Source organism: Rhinatrema bivittatum, chromosome 2 (genome assembly GCF_901001135.1).
Source record: "Rhinatrema bivittatum chromosome 2, aRhiBiv1.1, whole genome shotgun sequence".
NCBI classification, from domain to species: domain Eukaryota; kingdom Metazoa; phylum Chordata; class Amphibia; order Gymnophiona; family Rhinatrematidae; genus Rhinatrema; species Rhinatrema bivittatum.
This window is the reverse complement of record NC_042616.1, coordinates 527,139,399-527,153,217: the sequence shown is the minus strand read 5'-3', so window position 1 is coordinate 527,153,217 and position 13,819 is coordinate 527,139,399. Positions and strand designations below refer to the sequence as shown.

General features: G+C 41.0%; 1 protein-coding gene across 1 annotated transcript in view; it reads right to left on the bottom strand.

Moving 5' to 3' along the window:
- Nucleotides 1-2,063: 2,063 nt before the first annotated feature.
- The window catches only part of SCGN (secretagogin, EF-hand calcium binding protein), a 146,771-nt gene continuing 135,015 nt past the window's right edge, over nucleotides 2,064-13,819 (bottom strand). The window contains 2 exon segments of the mRNA XM_029590794.1: nucleotides 2,064-2,805; nucleotides 6,024-6,092. Coding sequence (XP_029446654.1) covers nucleotides 2,677-2,805; nucleotides 6,024-6,092 — 198 coding nt within the window. The 3' untranslated portion in view covers nucleotides 2,064-2,676.

The following is a 13,819-nucleotide window of genomic DNA, read 5'->3' as shown; positions in this document are numbered from 1 at the left end:
TTTGCGACCAGGCAAACCATAAAATGCTACGTGTAATACTACCCGCTTAAAATAGCTGCCAAATAACCTATGAAGAGTCCTACAAAAGAAACAATTAGAAGAGAAAGAAATGGATTATGAAAAGTGTGAAATAATAGAAGAGGAAGTGAAGCTTAGCAAGAAAACAAAGACAGTAATTTAAAAATGAGTGTGTGTGTGCCCACCATGCGTGTATGGGTCGTAAGCAAAGATACGCTGGAATTTTTAATCGTGCATGCACACGCGCGTGGTTGTTGTAAAATACACCAACTATGTGTAATTTTAAGAGTTTACTCGAGCACAGCTAGCACGCATGTCTTTCATAGGACTTTATCTCAAAATGTCGGTAACCCTGGTTTCTCCTTTAAATACTTTATACCAGCTATTATCCCATACAACGACCATATAATTTTCATAGGACTTTATCAGCTTTTATGTGCATATGTCAGCAGATTTTAAAAGACACATGCATGAGACATATTCCCAGTTTTCCGATTCGTCCACCAGTTTGTCCAATGAAAAGTGAGGTCTTTCAGGCCCCCTCTGGTTCTTCATCCTGCCTAGTCCTCGCCCCCTCACCCTGTCCTGTAAGCCCTAACACTTGAGATCTCCAGACTTGCTCCTGAAAGAAAATGTTTGCACACATAGGCTGTCAAAAATTAGAGAGAACATAGATGGGCCAGGTCTCACAGGGAAGATTCTTTCTATTAAAACTATCAGGGCTCGAGGAGTTGTGAGGAGAGAGGGAGGCAGCTCCCATGCTCCCACTCTTCCTGGCAGAGGTAAAGGACCTCATGCCCCAATCTCCTCCTCCCACTGATAGAGATCATAAAAGGCCTCAGGCCCCTCCCCCAATCCTGGATCACATGAGAATGTATTGCAAGAGGTCAGCTGGCGACATTTTTAAAATAATCTAGCGGGGAAGGAGAGTGGTCATAAGAACATAAGAAGCTGTTATACTGGGTCAGACTGAGGGTTCATCAAGTCCAGTATCTTGTTTTCAACAGTAGCCAATCTAGGTCACAAATATACCTGGCAGGATCCCAAAAGGTTGATAGATTCCATGCTGCTTATCCCAGGGATAAGCAGTAGATTTCCCCAATTCCACCTTAATAATGGTTATAGACTTTTCTTCCAGGAACCTGTTCAAGCCTTTTTTAAACCCAGCTACACTAACAGCTTTTACCACATCTTCCAGCAATGAATTCCAGAGTTTAATTATACATTGAGTAAACAAATATTTCTCCTATTTGTTTTTTTTTGTATTACCTAGCAACCTCATTGCGTATCTCTAATCTTTGTACTATTTGAAAGAGTAAAGAACTAATTTGTGTTTACCGTTCCACTCCACTCATTATTTTATAACTCTCTTACCTATCTCCCTTCAGATCCTTGAATGACCCAAGTGCTTAATCTGCATACACTTTTTCAGGAGGGCAGGGTTTAATTCCTTTTAAGATATGCCGGGGGCAGGGATGCTGTGTTGGTGGGGTGCAAAAGAACTGATCTGCCCAGCACTTGCAACTGAGCCTCTAAGTTGTCCTGAAATCCATGAATTTTAAGACACTGAAGACACTTTCCAAGTAGAATGCAGTTATTTGCAAGCTATCACTAATTGCAAAGATTGCATCATTCACTTCAATTTCACTTTATTGGAAAAAACAGAGAATACCAAATAGAGACTGATTCTTATAATTAGTTAAACTAATTTATCTGATGACAAACCCTGCCTGCTGGTCTCCTGAAGAAGTGAATGCAGATCAAGCATCAGGTCATTCCTGGCCACTCTTTCAGTGTTCATGTGAATTGTGCTTATACCACTGGAATTGATTAAATTCTTCAGCTCTTGAGGGAAGGGTTTCTATTGTTTCTTATTGTATTTAGAGATTTGTCCTTTCTCGGCTTGTCATCTGTCTGTTAGAAAGTTAGGTCAGCTTCTCAGATCTAATGCACCATTTATATTCACACCACAAATGCTCCTTTTGTTAATATGTGAAGGATCAATTTCAGACAAGAACCCAATGCATTATAGCAGGTATCTTTAAACAGAAATTTTATTTTTCACAAACTGAATTAAATGCACAAATATTAATTAAGCAAACTGCACATGCTCTGAATAGTATACTACTGTATGTATTACATTCAATGAAAAAATGGGGCATGCTTAACAAGGCCGTCTATAACAACAAGAATGATAGTCAATTTTAGGCAATGCCTACTGTTACCTTCTTGAATACTCATGAGAACAACTTTTCTTGAAATAGGTAATGTTATAGTATCCCAGAAATGTGTTTTTCTGAAGGATTTAACCTTTTCTCTAAACAGGCAAGGAATCCAAACCGATTAAATCTGTAAATTTTCTTATAAGGGGGCATGTTGATAATCTGGTCATTTCTTCTTTTGTTTATTTAAAAATATTAATTTAACAAGTAATTTCTTTCTGAGCTATATCTTTTTCTTAAATTCAGAGGGCCAATCATGCATTCAGCATTGGTGTGCAGATATGTATGCAACTGTACTATTTTTAGAATGGCTAAACGCCCGTAACTTCCACAGTCAGTACTGTCACATGGATTGTTAGCAGAGCACTGAAACAGTTTCACCATCATATATTACACAGGAACACAAATAGCATCAGCAGATGGAGTATGATCAACCTCAAGGGGTTATTTTAAGCCCAAGACACAACGCCAGTTCAGATTTTTGAATTTTTCCATCCTTGTTCATGTCACAGTGATTAAGAAGAATCTGGCGGAACTTGTCGAGATCCACGCCGCTAATGCTGGGCTGTAAGCAAAACAAATACTTCATTAGGATCAGGGATAATTTAAGAACTTACTCTTGGTGACAATGCTGTGCTGTTGGGGATCCATGAATTGCATCAAAATGGCACTGGTGGATTGCCATTAGGTAGTGTGCAGGCTAGGAAAGTGCAGGTACATTTTTTGTTTTAATTTATTTTGTTTTGGATCATATTTTTTTATTCATTTTTTCATTTAGTGGGCTTTTTTTTCATTTATTACTACTACTACTACTACTACTTAACATTTCTATAATGCTATTTTTATTTATTTATTTATTTAACAGCTTTTAATATACCGGTGTTCGTGCAGGCACATCATGCCGGTTTACAATAAAACTTGAGAAAAGAGGAAAATTACAAAAAACAGGGAGCGGGTGAGGGAGCAGTTGAGAATAGGGGGCGGGAGTGGGGGGGGGGGGGGATAGAAAGGAGGAAGGGATAGCAGCTAAGAAAGTAGAGGAGCGTAACCATAATTGAGGTGGAGGTATTTACAGGGGGAGGTAATTACAGCAGGAGGACTGCAGAGGTGTGATAATTTGAAACATTAAAACTTATTTACATTGTACATTCTATACTTTATAACTTATTTACAGCAGAGAGTGAAACAATTAACTTATGTCAAGCTACACGATATGCAGCACTGTTAGGTTTGCTAACTGGCTCCAGATTTTCAGGACAGGTTGTTCCAGTCCTGGTTTTACTCCCCTGCATGCAGGTACCTACAGTCTTGCTTTTCTTAGGCACTGTAATGGGGAAATCAGAACAAGTCCCTGCATGCAATGGGGTAAAACCAGGACTGGATCAAACTGTCCTGAAAATCTGGAGCTAGTTGGCAACCTTAACCTTAACAAATAAAAGACAGTCCCTGCTCAATAGATCTCACAATCTAATAAGACAAACGTACAGGACAAGAGACTTGGGGCATTTCATAAAGTAAGACAATGGTTAAAAAAGAAAAAGAAAGTCAGTTAATTAGACTAAAAGCAGACAATCAGACCTAAGATTTAAAAGCAGCTTCAAAAAGATGGGTCTTTAGATGGGATTTAAACACGGCCAGAGAGGGAGCATGACGCGCCAGTTCAGGAAGCACACGGCACAGCCAGGTGGTGTTACTATACCTCAGTGATTCCCACAGGGAAGGTCTGCATGCCACACTTCAAATCACTGAGAGGGCTGGGTCTCTTCTTTATGAGATCTTTACATTTTTCTCTTTATAGCATGTGCAACTATCCCATCTTAGCAGGAAAGTCATGAAATAGAACACCCAAAAGCGGTCGTATTGCTCCAAAGTGCTTTGGCTGTACATTATTAATCTTCTGCTGCCTCGTCTCCTTCCAACTCTAAGGCCACATTCTCATATAAAGCCAGATCAAGAGATTATTCAGTCAATTCACACTTTTTTTTTTTATAGGACAAAGTAAAAAGCTTTAATAGTTGTGAGCAAGTGTTCTAGGAACACATCCTTTGAAAGGTCCTATTTTATCATTTTCTTGCCCCAGAGATGAAATCCTTCCTATAAAGATTGCAATGGTTCCCTGTAGAAACCAGGATAACATTCAAAAACCCCTGCTTCATCTTCAAAGGCGTGAACAAACAAGCCTCGGAGTATCTCTCCTTCCTCCTTGCCTCCTGCACCCCAACTGGAGAAATCCAGTCCTCCCAAATCCCCCTTCTTGCCTGTCCATCCCTTGACGTCTGTGAAACTGACCTGCCCAGGACAGGGAGCCTTCAGTTGCTATGCTCCCAAGACGTGGAAGGTGGCTTCCTCTACCCATTTACCCAGGGATGGATTTAGGATTTCGCTGCTTCCAGGCACTTTAGGTCCTTTCAACCCTCCCTGCCCCCATCCCCTGTAAAGGTCCATTACAAGGCAGCAGAAGGTTATTCTCTGCTGAGCTGGAAGGGAGCACATCTTAGCCAGCCTGCTGCCCCTAAATGTTTGCTGCCCTAGGCACGGGCATAATGGGTGCCTACTGACAAATCCAGGGCTACATTTACCGCGAACCATGCTTCCTCATTTTCCAGAGAAAAGCTCTTCTACCAGGCCTTCCTCCATATTGTTTGTTAGTAAAGAGCTAAGTTCCACTATCCCTGGACATTTATGCTATTAAAACTACACATGATACTGCAGCTAATATATATATATCTATATCTTAATGTGCTTGCTAGTTTATTAAACTGATAACAATCCACTCCTGGAAAAAAGTAGAATATCAAATGTTTGTAATTAAATAGGTATTGAGAGTATTTTCTACTTCACAGAACACATACACATTCATGACTTCTGACATTTTTCTCTACACAGCAATTCATCCTTTTGAAATAAAATGATACCTTTTCTTAGACTTGGAGTAAAATTTGAGCTAAAAAATGATGGATATATAAGAAAATAAGAAATGTCGATGTCATTAGTAAGCAATATGTATATGAAGAGCCAAATTACATCTCTCTCTCCAGTATGTGTGTGTGTGTGTGTATATATATATTTGAGAGACAAATATTACCTATATTTTAAGTAGCTAATAACTAGAGATGTGAATCGTGTGATCGATCGTCTTAACGATCAATTTTGGCTGGGCGGGGGAGGGAATGTGATCGTCGTGGTTTTGTTTTTTTTTAAATCGTTTAAATCGTAAATCGGGGGAGGGCAGGAAAACCGGCACACTAAAACAACCCCAACCCTTTAAAATAAATCCCCCACCCTCCCGAACCCCCCCAAAATGTTTTAAATTACCTGGGGTCCAGTGGGGGGGGGGGTCCCAGTGTGATCTTCCACTCTCGGGCCACGGCTGCGTTAATAGAAATGGCGCCGGCGCTACCTTTGCCCTATCATATGACAGGGCAAAGGTAGCGCCGGCGCCATTTTGGTTCCTCTCCCCAGACGTCACGAGTGCAGGAGATCGCTCCCGGACCACCGCTGGACCCCCAGGGACTTTTGGCCAGCTTGGGGGGCCTCCTGATCCCCACAAGACTTGCCAAAAGTCCAGCGGGGGTCCGTAAGCGACCTCCTGCACTCGTGCCGTATTGCAAAATGGCGCCGGCCATACGGCCATACGGCCGTGCCATTTTGCAATACGGCAATAGGGCCATACGGCCGGCGCCATTTTGTGACGATTCTGATGATTTAAAATATATCGGACGATATTTTAAATCGTCAAAAAATGATTCACATCCCTACTAATAACTATTATATCAAACTTACCTTGACAAGCTCCATCATATCTTTGACAAATCCATCCACTTCAGGACCTTCAAGAGCTCCTGTTTTACTCTAACAGAAAAAAAAAAAAATCACAGCAATATGCACTCATTTATTGCAGCTTGCAAGCTCTGTTACAGAACTTGAGTGCTGGAGTTTGCCATCGCTACTTTAGAACACTTCTTACATCCTGCAAAGTTGAATTTGGTGATCATTCTATATGTATTGATCTCCGTCAAAGGGGCTGATGCTTGAGGACCAAGACAACTGAGTGAGAATTAGATCTAAAGCAGCTGAAATTCCGTGGCTGGCATCGTTCACTGCTTTGGGTATTCACCCACAATGACAAGAACCTATTGTATCCCGATGGCTTTAGCAGGAAGAGATCAAGGCTCTTGCCTTAAGTATGATTTTGTGCAGAAAGACAGTTTTTCCTGTCAGGACTGCGTCTGCAGCCTGTTCCTTTATGCATCATGATGCATACCAACCAGCCAGAAACCCTCAGACACACCTTATGCAGAATGGATACGGGGATGTGTGTTTTCCTGTAATGTCACTAATGCACTGGATGCATTTTGTCAGCAAAAAAAATCCTGAGGTTGATATTCAAATGCCATTGTTATCCCTCTAAATGGCATATCCAGCTAAATTCTAGCCGGGAAACTAATTATCCAGTATGAAAGTAGCAGGATAAGTCGGGGGCATTCCAGGGGAGGAGAGAAGTTAGCCACATATGTTAATCAGCTAAGTCCAGTACTTGGAGTTGGTTGGTTAATCTGTGTGGCTAACTCTGGTTGCACCGTGGGGCTGTCCTAAAGTTATCTTGTCTTGTAAGGCTGGATAACTTTCTACTGAAGCCCAGCGCCCCTCTACCCCAAAACATACCCGATCCCTCTCTACCCTCCCCCCCCCCCCCCCCGGCATCCTTTGTCCGGTTCCAAAATGAAAGTTCCAATCCATCCCTGCTCTCACCCTCCCACAGTGACACAAGGACATGGCTCAAGCCCGGACACCCTATCCCACCTCCCCGATTTTCCAAATCCATTCCTGCCAGGAGCAAGGGTCTGACTCGCCGATTCCTAGTGGTTCCAGCGCTGCTTCTGATAGGCAGTGCTGGAAGTGTAAACTATGCTCAATTTAAGCTTCCAGCGCTGCTCATCAGAAACAGCACTGGAGCTACCGGGAGCAGGTAAGTAAGGTTCTCACTCCCGACAGGAATAGATTTGGGCAATCGAGGGCGTGGGACAGGGGGTCCAGGGGTGAGCCCATGTTCTTGTGTCACTGTGGGAGGGCGAGGGTGGGGGTGGGAACTGATTGGAACTTTCATTTTGAAACTGGGCAAATGTTGCTGGGGGTGGGGGGTGGGGAGGAGAGGGATCAGGCATATTTTCAGGAGGATGGGTGCTGGGCTCCACAGGAAAGTTTATTGATCAGTAACGAAGGCTCACATTCGGGCTGCAGGCCCTATGATATATGTTTTGGGGATTTTTTGTTACACTGACAGCTAGTTAATCGGATAACTTTGAAAATATGAACATAAGAAGTTGCCATATTGGGTCAGAATAAGGATCCATCAAGCCCAGCATCCTGTTACAACAGTGGCCAATCCAGGCCACAAGTACCTGGTAAATACCCAAATATTAAACAGATTCCAGCTACTAATAACAATAATAGCAGTGGCTATTCCCTAAGTCAACTTGATTAATAGCAGTTAATGGACTTCTCCAAGAGCTTATCCAAACCATTTTTAAACCCAGCTACACTAACTGCACTAACCACATCCTCTGGCAACAAATTCCAGAGCTTAATTGTGCATTGAGTGAAAAAAGAATTGTCTCTGATTTGTTTTAAATGTGCTACTTGCTAGCTTCATGGAGGGCCCCTTAGTCCTTCTATTATCTGAGAGTAAATGACTGATTCACATTTTTTTTTTTTGTAATACAATTTTTATTGAGTGATCATGATTTTATAGACCTCTATCATATTCCTGGCTCAGTCGTCTCTTCTCCAAGATGAATAGCCCTAATCTCTTTAACCTTTCCTCATAGGGATGCCATTCCATCCCCTTTATCATTTTGGTCGCTCTTCTCTGTACCTTCTCCACTGCAACTATATCTTTCTTGAGATGTGGTGACCAGAATTGTACACAGTACTAAAGGCGCGATCTCACTATGGAGAGATATAAAGGCATTATGACATTTTCTGTGTTTTATTCACCATCGCCTTCCTATTAATTCCTAACATTCTATTTGCTTTTTTGAATGCCATAACACTGAGCTGACAACTTAAATGTATTATCCACTATGACGCCAAGATCTTTTTCCTGGGTGGTAGCTATCTATCTCCTTTTTAAGATACGGTCTCCAGAACGGAACACAGTACTGCAGGTAAGGCTTCACTAAGGGCATTATCACCTTATTTTTCTTACTGGTTATTCCTCTCTCTGTGCAGACTAGCATCCCTCTGGTTTTAGCTATCGTTGTTTCACTGCCTTCAGATCATCAGACACTATTACTCTAAGGTCCCTCTTCTGGCCTGTGCATGTTAGTCTTTTGCATCCATTGCATACTGCTCTTTTGGATTACTTTACCCAGGTGCATGACTTTGCACTTCTTGGCATTGAATCCCAGCTGCCAAATTTTTTACTACTCTCAGGTTTTCTTAATTCACTTTTCATCCTCTTTACTCCTTCAGATGTGTCCACTCTGTTGCAAATCTTAGTATCATTTGCAAATAGACAAACAGTACCTTCTATCCCTTCCGCAATGTCACTCACAAAGATATTGAACAGAACCAATCCCAAAACCGATCCTTGTGGCATTCCATTTAATACTGTTCTCTTTTCAGATTAGGTTCCATTTACCTTTGCACGCTGTCTCCTGTCAATCAACCAATTTGTAATCGACTCCACCACCTTGGTGCCCACTCCCAAGCTTCTCATTTTATTAATGAGCCTTTTATGTGGGACCATATCAAAAGCTTTGCTGAAATCCAAGAAAATCTTATCAAGTTCTTTTCCTTGATTCAATTCTCTAGTCACCCAAATAAAATCATCAATCTGATTTATCTGACAGGACCTTTCCCTGGTGAATCTTTGCTGCCTCAAGTCTAGCAATCCACTTGTTTATAGTTAGTTCACTATTCTTTCCTTCAGCAAAGCTTTCATTGATTTTACCACTCCCGAAATGAAGCTAAATGGCCTGTAGTTTCCAGCCTCCTCTCTGCTACCACTCTTGTGAAGCGGGACCACCACCCGCTCTTCTCCAACCCCACGGCACCACTCCCGTTTCCAGGAATCTAATGATCAGATCTTTCAGCGGACCCGCCAGCACATCTCTAAGCTTCCTTAGTATCCTGGGATGTACCTCATCTGCCCTCATGGCCTTCTCCACTTTCAATTTTCCAGCTCTTCCCATAATTTCTCTTCTGTAAATGGAGTTGCATCTACCCCACTCTCATCCATGGTTTTGTCAGCTACCGTAGTAATGGTCCTTCTCCAGAGTCTTTTTTAATGAACACTGAAGTAAAGTATTTGTTGTAATATTTCTGCTTTTTCTTTGTCTTTCTCCACACATTGCTCCTTGTCTCCTTTCAATTTTAGTATATACCTCGGACCTTCCTCCTTTCTCTGATATTTCTGAAAAATGTTTTTTTTTCACTTGCTTTACCTCTTTGGCAATCCTTTCTTCCACTTGACTTTCCATGTTCCTCAAGTCTTTCATATTCCTTAGCTTCACCAGGTATTCTTCCCTGTGTCCCTCCTTTTGGGATCTTTTGCACTTCTTGACCGCTGTTCTTTTTGCCTTTATTTTTCAGCCACTTCCTTGGAGAACCAGATTGGTTTCTTTTTCCTCTTACTTTTGTTTACTTTTCTAGCATAGGCTTGCTGCCTTTGTACTAGCACCTTTTAAGCTTTTACAAAGCTGTTCCTCCTGTCCCATTTTCTCCCAATCTTCTACTTCTTCTTCCAGGTATGTTCCCATTTTGACAAAGTCTGTTTTTTTGAAATTCAATACTTGGATCTTCATGTGATTTCTCTCTATCCTGGCTGTGATATCAAACCATTTTATTTATTCACAAAGCATATAACCCGCCAATCTTGCCAGACCTCCTGTTCATAGCAGATAGCAATCAAATTTACATAGTGAAAAGAATAACAAAACATTTAAAAAGGAAATTATCATTAGTGTTTAAAAATTAAACTAATAGCTAACCATACCATCTGATGATCCCTGGTGCTCAAGTGAGCACCTACCCAGACATTAGAGACATTTATCGCCATTTGTGAGCACAAGGTCAAGTATCACTCCCTCCATCCTGGGTTCCAATACCATTTGTTTGAGCAAACCCCCTTCAAGGGTATCCACTATCTCACTACTTCTTGCAGATTCTGCAGAAGGAATACTCCAATCCACATCCGGCAGATTAAAATCTCCAATGAGCAACATTTCTCCCTTCTTTTCCATCCTTTGGATGTCTTCGACCAGATCTCTGGCCAGGTCTTCTGTCTGAATTGGAGACCTGTAGACCACACCAATGTAAATGGAAGCACCATCTTCTTTTTTCAGGAGAGCCCATAATGCTTCTTCCCTTCCCATGTCCCTTGCATTTCAGTTGCTTAGATATTGTTTTTGACATAAAGAGCTACTCCTCCCCGTTTTCTGTGCTCTCTGTTCTTCCTTAATAAGTGATAGTCTGGAATGGCCGTATCCCAATCATGAGACTTATTGAACCAGGTCTCTGTAATAGCAACGATGTCCAAATCTACCTCCATCATTAGGGCCTGCAGGTCTGGCATTTTATTTTCCAGACTATGAGTATTTGTGGTCATAGTTTTCCAACTTTTCTCCCTTGGTCTGCTGCTCTTTCTAATGACTTTTGCTGCATTTTTTGAGCTGATTGATTTTGTTATTTTTTCCTCTCATTTCTGTATTGCTTGTGGATGATATGCCAATTTGTTGGCCATCTCCTGCCACCCTGCCTTCTAGTTTAAATCTCTGATAATGTATGATCTGAATTAGGATCATCTTTCCTGTCACAGACAAATGTAGGCCATTCGTACCAAATAACCTTTAACTGCTCAATACAGGGCTCAGTCTCCAATGTATCCAAAAGCACTTTCTTTACACTATGTTTTGAGTCATGAAGCAAAATTATCTATATGGCATAGCTTTTCCTTTCCCTTTCCATAAACAGGTAATACTTCCGAAAAGGCAATAGTCTGTACCATTTGTCTAATCTTCCTCCTTAGATTTTGGAAATCTTTTTGTACTGCATGGATGCCATTTCTAGCGAGGTAATTGGTCCCCAGATGGATAACATTGATATCAGTCCAAACTGTCTTCTATAATTCCATTAACTACCTGGTTTGCATTTCTACTAGCTGAAGATGCTGAGTTCTCAAATTGGTTTCTCTTTCAACTGAGTCTCTCAGTAGAAGAAGTTTTCTTTTATGACATTCGATAATATTAAAGGGTTTCTGGGTGTGTTGGGTGGTTTCATCACATTCAGCCATCATTTTTTATTTTCTATTACTGGAGTTTCCTCAATTCCCAATGCAAAAAAAGTATTTTGTAAGGGTAATAGTGGGTGTTTCTTCATCACAGGTCTTAGTCTATAAACCCACTGGAATTAATTTACTCCTGGGTTTCTGAATCCTGGATTCTGACTCCTCTCTGGGAGTGAGGGCAGATATCCAGGATGCTCCAGTTGGAGAAATTGGATAACTCAGAGTCACAGGTGTTCTTCCAGAGCCCACTGTAAACCATGTATTTCTGGTTTCTGAGTCCTCTATGGTTGGGGGAGATATTCTAGAGACTGCAAGGTAGGGGAGATTTTTTGAAACCCGGATAATTCCTCTTTCAGATGAGTCCGCTCCTTTTTCATTGCAGACTGCTGAAGGCTAATTGGACAATCCTTAATTCTCCAAATGGTAGGCCTTGGAACATAAGCACCACAATTGTTTCAATGAATAAAAGACATTCTGCTAATACTAACATGCAAGTACTTGTGTCTTATATTATTCACTTAACCTAAGTCCTTCTAAGAGCTATTTAAGAAAAAAAAAACCCACCCTATGGGTGGGTGGGGATGGGGAAGGGTAATAGGGAATAAACAACTCTTGTAGATACCAGTCCTTTTATCCCTTTAATAAACACAGCAACTTAAAATAAAATTAGTGAAGATTCTTAAATTCTATATAGCTAGGAAAAAAAATAAAGATATTTCAATCCAAACACAGATGGGCTAAGTTAGCTGGATTAATTTATCCAGCTAACTAGCCAAACCACATAGTGGCTGAATATAGATTTCTAGATTTTCAAAATTATGTGCATACATGGTCAAACAGAAAGTTATACCTGTTCTGCTTAGGATGTACCTTTCTGCACCTATGTCCACGCAAGTATCGGGACCACCTCAACATTTTCAAAGTGGAGTTATGTGCAAAAGTCTGCTTTAAAAATTTAGGCTTCAGTTGTACCTGCAGACCTTACTCTACATGAGCTGTTTGAAATTTACCCTCCAAATGTTTTCTCCCATTTTGTGTCTATGAGAAAAATGATTAATACACAGGGCTCAAAGTGACTTGCCCAAGGTCACACAAAGTGGCAGAAGCAAAATGAACTCATGACTCCTGGATCCTAACTCGACAGCTTTACCACTAGACCCCTTACTCTGCAACTGAACCTTTCTCTTATTTTTGCACATTATTTATAGCTCTGCAAAAACACATCTTATTATTACATTGCCATGACAAAGCACATTTTGTTACACATTTTTATAATATAAATGTGACACAGGTCCCAACACTGGTCCATAGGCCATTAATAATTTCACCTCTTAACCTCTTCCAAATCTATGCTTAACCTCTACCCATAGAAAATAATGGGCTGTATTGATTACAGTGGTAGATGTTATATAGTATTTGTACCTTTAAAGCCTGCGTGATGTCAAAAGATAACATCTAGTGGTATATAAGGTGAGACTTGCAATGAGTGTGTTCTTATTTTTTATTTTGGAGATTTCTGCTTGGGTTTTAGCCTGATTGTTGTATTTTTGAGCTCCCTGGTACAGAAACCCATGGAGGCACAACGTTCCATGGAAGGAGTAAATCTTATTTTCTATTGGGAAGAACCAAAGAGAACAGCCTGCTTTGGAAATCTCATAATTTGTCCTAACTTCTGATGTGAAGTAAGTGATGTATTTCACACTGATGAACTGTGCTGTTTTTGCCAGGAATGGATATCCTATGCTGAGAAGTTTGTTGTGCTGTTTAAGTGTTGCATTTTACTACTGGCTGTTTGTTGTATTTCTTGCTGTGGAAGTATGATGACTTGTTTATATACCTCTGTTTTGTGTTTAATAAATCTATCTTCATTTGAACCATCAATCCAAGTAGTGGACTGAATCCTTTTTTCCCAGAAATTGGGTTTACCTAAGGTGGAAGATGCCTATGAAGAGTATCGGATCTGAAGAGGTAGACATATATCAGTCAGGGGAAGTTTGTTTTAAACCACAGAAGGTAAACGGTTTCCCTGTCCAGTAGTAAGATCACTGAAAGACACCCAAGGGCAACTCAAAGCAATCTGCTACCTCAGGCAAGGGAAAAGATGATGACCCTCCCCCAGGCGTGGCACAGGTCAAATCAGCAAGAGGGTGGGGGAAGAGAGACCCCTGGAGTTTAGCTCTTTTGGCTATTTGAAGTGCTAGAGAAGGGGGAGGTGGAGTCAGGGCTCCCAGGAGAGTGTCAGAGTGCTAGTGATATTTCTAGGAAGCTGGTAACCTTGTGACACTCCCAG